Consider the following 8,346-nt stretch of genomic DNA (forward strand, 5'->3'; position numbering starts at 1 on the left):
AAAGACCTGAACTGGGCCTAATCGATGGCGCCCGCCCTAACTCTCCATCCATAACCCCATGAACAGTTATCCAGCTTTTACAGAAGATTACCAAGCCATTTACAAACAACTTCCTGGGGTTTTAAACACATAGGTCAGAATCCTAAGACAAATATATCTGCTCTCAAACACCATTGCAGTGCTTAAACATACTGTACTCATTGCCTGTATCTCTCTGCTGGATGTCTTTTCTCATGTACTACTGTATCTCACCACATTTAAATACAAGGAACAATAACGTCACCGGTACTCTGGAAGTCTCACTCACCCATTGTCTAATCCATTTTGGCCCAGCTTCTTGCCGACGTCACCCACCATCACTCCTGGCATAGGGAGTAGTGTTTTGGGGTCACGAATCTGTAGGACATTTAGAACATATTACTGACCTACAGTAAATAACAAAATGTGGTAAAAAAGATGTAACCTGGTAAGTAAGGGAACAATAAGGATATATATCTAGGTGGCTGAGTGATACTGACAGCAGCAGTAATGAATAATTCCTTTTATTTGGGTTGCAAAAAAAAAAAAAAAAGTAAGACACAGATGGGGAGATGTATCAAGCCTTGAAGGGAGATAAAGGGGGTGGGGGATTTCAACTGCGGCCAGATGTCTTCGCCCGGCCGAAACAGCATGGCAACAGCAGATGAATCTCGCAAAAAACTGCTCGCATCTCTACAGGGTGGCAAGCATTTTTTTGCGAATTTGGGTGGGCGATGAGTGCGAGATGCGGTGCAGTGGTCGGCGATTAAACGCAGTGGCAATTCCCTTCTCGACCATTGAATTCCACACAAAGTGTAGACCGATAAAGTACCTATTAGCTCCTGTCATTTTTCAAACACAGGGTGAGATGTATCAAACCTTGGCGAAAGATAAAGTAGATAGAGATAAAGGGGTCTGCCTTCTGTAATGCTGATTGGTTCCATGGGCAACTTCACCACTGGCTCACTTCTCCACATTTTTCACTGCTTCATGAACAGCCCCGAAAGTACCAACCAATCAGCTCCTAACTGTCATTTTTCAAGCACAGCCTATAACATGGCTGTTAAATACATCGTGGTAATTGTATGAAGCAGTGATAACAGTGGAGAAGTGAGCCAGTGGAAAAGTTGCCCATGGCTAGGCTGAACATATTATCCCTTTAACCTGGGACACTCATGAATAACACAGGTTCTGTGGCTGCTTAAAACCAGGTGAAATGCAGCCTTGTAGCCAGCCAGCCACAGAACCTATGTAATTCATGAGTGTCCCAGGTTAAAGGGATAATATGGTCAGCCTACCCATGGCAACCAGTCAGCAATGAAGTAACATTTATAATTTGCATACTATAAAATTATGCAGAGCAGCTGATTGGTTGCCATGGGCAACTTCTCCACTCTTATCACTGCTTCATACATTTACCCCATCACCTCCAGGGGCTTCGGAGAAGTGGGTGAGCCAGATACAAGATACAAAGCCCACCCCCTGTAAATTCTGAACTTTAATAGTTCCATTAATATTTATAATAGAAGACCATATCAAATGTTAACAGCCTGGGAGGCTGAATACTTAAAACAAATAAAAGGTCACAAGACCTGGGGGCCCTTTTATAAAACAATATTTGGGGCTACATTATGCCCCTCAAAACACCCGTTTTCGGAGGCTAGCCGCAAAGATAGGATTTTAATTACCTACCAGTAAATCCTTTTCTCATAGTCCATAAGGGATATTGGGGAGACTTAGGGGGTCATTCCGAGTTGATCGCTAGATGCATTCGTTCGCTGTGCAGCGATCAGGCACTTCTGCGTATGCAGCGCAATGCGCACGCGCGGCATACTATTACAACGAACTATGTAGTTTCACACAGGGTCTAGCGATGCTTTTCAGTCGCACAGGCAGCCGCAGAGTGATTGACAGGAAGAGGGCGTTTCTGGGTGTCACCTGATCGTTTTCAGGGAGTGAACGGAAAAACGCAGGTGTGCCAGGAAAAACGCAGGCGTGGCTGGGCGAACGCAGGGCATGCTCGCGACGTCAAAACAGGAGCTGAATGGTCTGAAGTGATCGCAAGCGCTGAGTAAGTTTGAAGCTACTCTGAAACTGCCTCCGGAGGAGCAGAAGTGTGAGAACTTGACGGAACCACAATAGGCTGATTCAGGTGAAACGCAGAGGCAACCTTCGGCAGAACTGCTGCCTAGTCCTGAGCTCCGCTCTGTCCTCGTAAAAGACCAAGTATGGACTTTTACACGATAAGGCCCCCAATTCTGAGATACGTCTAGCAGAAGCCAAGGCCAGTAACATCACTGTCTTCCACGTGAGGTACTTGTCTTCTACCGTCATCAGAGGCTCAAACCAGGAAGACTGTAGAAATTCAAAACCACATTCAAATCCCAGTGCACCGTAGGCGGCACAAAAGGAGGTTGTATGTGGAGCACCCCTTGCAAGAAGGCCTGAACTTCTGACAACAGTGCCAATTTCTTCTGGAAGAAAATAGAGAGCTGAAATCTGGACCTTAATGGAACCCAGACGCAAGCACTTATCCACACCAGCCTGGAGGAAACGTAACAAACGTCCCAAGTGGAACTCTGCAGGTGGATACGTGCATTCCTTGCACCAAGAGACATAACTTCTCCAGATATGATGATACCGTTTTGACGTCACAGATTTCCTGGCCTGAACCATGGTAGCAATAACCCTTTTTGGAAAGGCTCTTGTGAGCTAGGATGTTCCGCTCAACCTCCATGCCGTCAAATGAAGTCGCCTTAAGTCCAGGTAGACGAACGGTCCTTGCTGAAGATGATCGCTTCTTAGTGGTAGAGGCCAAAGGTCTTCGACGGACATGTCCAGAAAATCCGCGTACCACACCCTCCGAGGCCAATCCGTGTCAATCAGAATTGCCTGGACTCCCTGATTTCTGATTCGCTTGAGCACCCTTGGGAGCAACAGAATCGGAGGAAACAGGTAGACCAGCCAGTAAGGACAAAGTGACGTCAATGCGTCCACTGCCCTCACCTGAGGGTCACTGGTTCGAGAGCAATACCAGTGAAGCTTCTTATTGAGACGAGAAGCCATTATGTCTATTTGCGGGCAGCCCCACCGGTGGATGATCTGCTGGAACACCTGCTGGTGGAGTCCCCACTGTCCCAGGTGGAGGTTGTGACGACTGAGGAAGTCAGCTTCCCAGTTGTCTACACCAGGAATGAAGATGGCCGACATTGCTCTTGCATTTCTTTCCGCCCAGAGAAGTATCTTTGACACCTCTCGCATGCAGGCTCTGCTTTTTTCCCCGCCTTGCCGATTGATGTACGGAAGGAGGGCTTCGTGGGCTGACCACCTGCCCTGGAACTGCGCCCCTTGGGTGACAGTACCCCATCCTCGCAGACTCGCATCCGTTGTGAGGAGGGTCCAATCCTGAATCTCGAAACTCCGGTCTTCCAAGAGACTGGATGACTGCAGCCACCACAGGAGGGGAATCCTGGCCTGAGGTGACAGCCGAATCATCCGGTGCATCTGTAGATGTGATCCGGGCCACTTGCTCAGGAGATCCAATTGAACTGTTCTGGCATGGAACCTCCCATACTGGATCGCCTCGTAGGAGGCGACCATCTTCCCCAACAATCTGATGCAAAGATGGATGGATACACGAGTAGGTCGGAGCACCATGCAGACCATCTACTGAAGTGTTCTCACCTTGTCCTCTGGGAGGAACACCTTCTGGGCCAACGTATCCAGTAACATCCCCGAGAACAGGAGCCGCTGAGTCGGTTCCAGGTGGGACTTCTGTAGATTGAGAAGTTGGATAGTGTGGTCGATATGGAGCAATAAAAGCTCCCTAGATCTTGCTTTTATCAGAAGATCATCCAGGTAAGGGACAACATTGACCCCCTAGACCCGGAGTTGGAACATCATCTCTGCCATCACCTTCGTGAATACCCTTAGAGCTGTGGACAGGCCAAAGGGTAGTGCCTGGAACTGGTAGTGATCGTCCAGTAAGGCAAACCTAAAATAAGCCTGATGAGCTGGGCAAATTGGAATATGAAGGTAGGCGTCCTTGATACCCAGGGAAACCAGGAACTCCTGTTCTTCCAGACCCGCAATCACTGCCCTCAGGGATTCCATTTTGAACTTGAAAAGCTTTAGGTAAGGATTCAAGGACTTTAGATTCAAAATGGGCCGTACCGAGCCGTCAGGCCTTGGAACCACAAACAGGTTGGAGTAATAACCCCTGCCTCGTTATGGTATCGGTACTGGAACAATGATGTGGGACTGGACCAACTTTCGGATGGCCTGTTGCAACGTAACCTGTGTCTCCTCCAAAGCTGGTAAGCTTGATTTGAAAAATTGTTTGGGAGGAGCACCGTTGAACTCCAGCTTGTAGCCCTGAGAAATGAGGTCCCTTACACAGGTATCCTGGCAGGAGCTTTCCCAGATGCAGCTGAAGTGACACAGTCGGGCTCCCACCTCAAGATCTCCTCGGGGTGGGTAGGCACAGTCATGCTGAGGACTTAGTGGAAGCAGAACCGGTGCTTTGTTCGTGAGAACCGGTAGTTGCAGGTCTTTTTAACTTACCTCCGGCACTTCTATTTGCATTGGAGGCACCTCTGGCCCTAGAACGAAATCTGTTAGACCAAACAGAACAGACGGCCCCGGTTAGGAAAAGGTAGTAGGCGGGGCCCCTGAGAAAAGTGGATTTCCCAGCAGTAACTTTGGAAATCCACGTATCCAACTCAACCCCAAAGAGCCATTCTCTCAAAAAGGGGAGGGATTCCACACTGCGCTTTGATTGTGTCCGCTATCCACTGATGCAACCACGAAGCCCTGCGCGCCGACACTGCCATGGCAGAAGTCCTAGCATTAATATTCTCCATCTCCTTGAGTGAGTAACACAGGACGCGTGTAGTGTCCTGAATGTGCTTGAGAAGAGTCACCATAGTGACCAGAGGCATAGCCCCTGAAAGGCTTTCCCTGAATCGGAGTAGCCCACGTGTGAATGGCATGGGTCATCCAGAAGCCTGCTATGACCAGCCTCTGCGATATACCTGCTGCCATGTAAATAGATTTGAGTGTAGTCTTTATCTTTCTGTCCTAAGGATTCTTCATGGTAAAGGAGCCCGGGGCAGGCAGCACCGCCTTTTTGGACAGTCGAAAGACTTGATACGTCAACCCCCAGGGGGTTCTTCCCAGAATTTCCTACCTTCAGGAGCAAATGGGAAAGTGCGCAAAAACTTTTTTGTCTGGATTTTTCCAGGACAACTTAAATAGGTCATTTAACTGCAGAATCAGGGAAAGTGACATTTGACTTGTTTTGTGTTAAGAAAACGACTGCTGTGACGCAGCGTCCTCTAATGGGATCTAAGTCCTCCCCATCATCCTGTATATCCTCATCTGAATCAGAGAGTAGGGCAGGTAAACCACGCTTTTGTGGACCTGCATGAGAGTTGGGGGGCTGAGTAACATCTGCCCTAGCAGCTAAATCTTTAACAGCCTGTTGTAGTAGCTGCGTTTTCTGAACATTAGCAGACAACTGTGATGACATATCAGACATCATAGTTTTAAAAGACCCTAGCCAGGAGGGTTCTGGACCCTCTCCCCCAGCCCCCTCACTGAGTTGTGAAGATTGGCTGCATTGCTCAGATGAAACAGAATCAGTAGATAAGGAAGAGAATCTAGTGTGGCACACACTACAGTGTTTGTGCTTAGCCATTGTCACGTTTGAATACAGAAAGGAGGATCACAAATTATATGTGATCTAAGGTGTGGTGATTACCTGCAGGAATAATCACCAATAATGTTTTCAAGTGACACACAAACACACATATATATATATATATATATATATATATATATATATATATATATATATATATATATATACACACACACACACACACACACACACACACACATACACATACATACATATATATAATTTTGTATTCTTTTCAGCCGAGATGTGACAACATGGCTGACATGCAATATCCTGCATTTGACCCCAATAGGTCCAGGCCAGGAGAGATCTGCAGACCATAAAGTTGAGATGACATTTCTACATCAAAAGCAGAGATTTGCAAGCTCTGGACATTGAGGGCTGATAAGGCCATTTGTTTGTTGTGTCAACAGAGGGGCTGTAAACAGACCAGGGATCCTGTTTCCTGGCTAATGTCATAAACCTCACTCTCTTTGAAAGAGATTCATACAGTACACCCCTTACCTTCCCCCTTGGCTGTTGCCAAGCACCAAGTATGTAAAATCTGGAGTAGGTGTTTTGTCCAGCAGGAAAGTGGTTAAAAATCCCAAGGGAGGGGGCCTGATGAAGCTGGAGACTATATCTGTCCCACTCATGAAAATAGGAGGTTGTGATCTCTTGGGGATACAGATAGTATGCTGGAGGTGACCTGAGTTTCTGTGAAGTCCCCCACGGCAGAAGGGTCCAATGTTCATTTGTATAAGTGAATTAAGGTTTCTGTAAATTTTTTATTTCCTTTTCATTTATTGAGATTGCTGTATTCTGTGTGTGTTTTTAAAATATTCTTAATAATCTTTGTAACCTTTTTGTAACCAAAGCTCTGAAGTATTCTTGAAATTAAAATCCTAATTTTAGTTCTCATTCTGTTGTTCTTATGAACTCAACGCCTGTGTGGCTCACGCTTACCTATTTTTCTAAGTATTGCAGTGGGTATGTGACAGGTAAAGCTAAAGACGCCTGCAACGTCCGTAATCAGTTGAAAAGTCTTTGCTGGTGGCAGCTGAAAGTATTTAAGTAATCCTGTGTGTCAAAAGTGACCACGTACGGCGCATGTGGCAATTCTCAAATTGGCATATTTGTGGAATTGGCCGGCAGCGTTGTCACACCCATGCTCACAATAACATACACACAGACCGTAATACTGATCAAACCTGCCCTTACTGTATGTGACAGGAGACACACAGAGAGAGAGAGAGACAGACACCAGCACACCCCTAGCTGTATAGCCCCAGCGAGGCTGTCAGCTAATTATATTACAGTGAAACACTAGTAAATTCTGTCCTGTAGAGGACCCAGATTGTGTACAATAGCGGCTCTCTCCCTTTGCTACACACTGTACAAGTTATCCAGCGTGTCTTGGGAGTCAGGAAGAGCTGTGTGCTGAGTGCTGCTGCAGAAAGCAGAGGAAAGTGCCAAAATGCCTCTGGGTAGCCCCCCCCCCCCCCCCCCCTCCCCAATGGCGCCAGAGGTACAGTGTTTTTTTTATACAGGCAATGTTTCCAATATGTAAAAAATGTTGCAACAGTGCTAATTTAAGCCATCCTGAGACAGTTTACATGGGCGGCTCTAGCAGGTCCCCCCCCAGGAGGGTCCCGTATGCCGCACCCACGTTCAGCCGCACTTTGAACCGGGGGACCCCCCAATTTGTATTGACCACAGACGTCACCTTCAGGCTAGTGTTAGGTGTGTGCTGCAATTGCGACAGCCAGGGCGCAGTGCCTCGCTGAACAAACAACCTCTCAGGACGGTGGTCCTGCAGTGGGGAAGCGGCTCTGCACCTCGCAAGGCCGGTGACCGCCCCTCCCCCTCCCCCCTAACTTCCACGCTGCAGGTATGCTGTTGCCCAAACAGCATACCAAAAATAATAAAAGTTTAAAAGAAAATGAAGAAAACTCTGGAGCTGCTGAGATGTGCATCCTCTCCTGAGGGCACTTTTTTCTAAACTACCTGTGGGAGGGGGCATAGAGGGGAGGAGCCAGCTCACCCAGTGAAGAAATTTAAAGTGCACCTGCTCCTTTGGACCCAGTCTATACCCCATCGTACTAATGTGTCCCCAATATCACTTATGGATACTAGAGAAATTATGTATTCCTGCAATATAAGAAGGAGGTATCTCTTATACCTGTTGCCATCCCTCCATTTTCGCCGGCAGCCGCATCCCCAGTAGGTTTCTATGGGGGATGCAAATGCTGCCAGATTTACCAATATTCCCGATACTGGCCCCCGCAGCTACTGCAATCTTCTGATTGTGGTAGCCCGTCGTAGCCTATGGGCTACAGATCAGGGATGTAGTTCCGGCAGAGTTCCCAAGGACCCCTCCGCCAGAAATAGCCCCTGTGCATGGTGTTTATGGTGACCGCACAAGCGCAGAAGCCCCGGCACCGAACTCAGCCCATCGCAGGGACAGGTCCTTTTGGAGCCCATGTCCCTGCGGGTGCCGAGTGATACATTCACAAGATAGGATTGATTTCTGCAATATGATCCTGGGCGATAATATTGTGCCCAGATTGTACTGCAAATGCAATCATTGATAAATGGGCCCCCCAGTCCTCCTGTACAACCTTGTGGACAAACAAACAAGTGTAGTG

General features: G+C 47.6%; 2 protein-coding genes across 6 annotated transcripts in view; one reads left to right on the forward strand and one right to left on the reverse strand.

The window, feature by feature from the left end:
* TRMT44 (tRNA methyltransferase 44 homolog) overlaps nt 1–8,346 on the forward strand; it is a 325,304-nt gene that overhangs the window by 189,756 nt on the left and 127,202 nt on the right. The gene's annotated exons all lie outside the window — the stretch shown is intronic.
* Nucleotides 1–8,346, reverse strand: part of ACOX3 (acyl-CoA oxidase 3, pristanoyl) — a 199,549-nt gene that overhangs the window by 141,427 nt on the left and 49,776 nt on the right. For all 4 annotated transcript variants that reach the window (XM_063924142.1, XM_063924149.1, XM_063924156.1 and 1 more), the window contains exon 7: nt 308–396. In XM_063924142.1, the coding sequence (XP_063780212.1) occupies nt 308–396 (89 nt within the window). The remainder of the gene's footprint in view (nt 1–307; nt 397–8,346) is intronic.

This window comes from Pseudophryne corroboree, chromosome 1 (assembly GCF_028390025.1).
Source record: "Pseudophryne corroboree isolate aPseCor3 chromosome 1, aPseCor3.hap2, whole genome shotgun sequence".
Lineage (NCBI taxonomy): Eukaryota > Metazoa > Chordata > Amphibia > Anura > Myobatrachidae > Pseudophryne > Pseudophryne corroboree.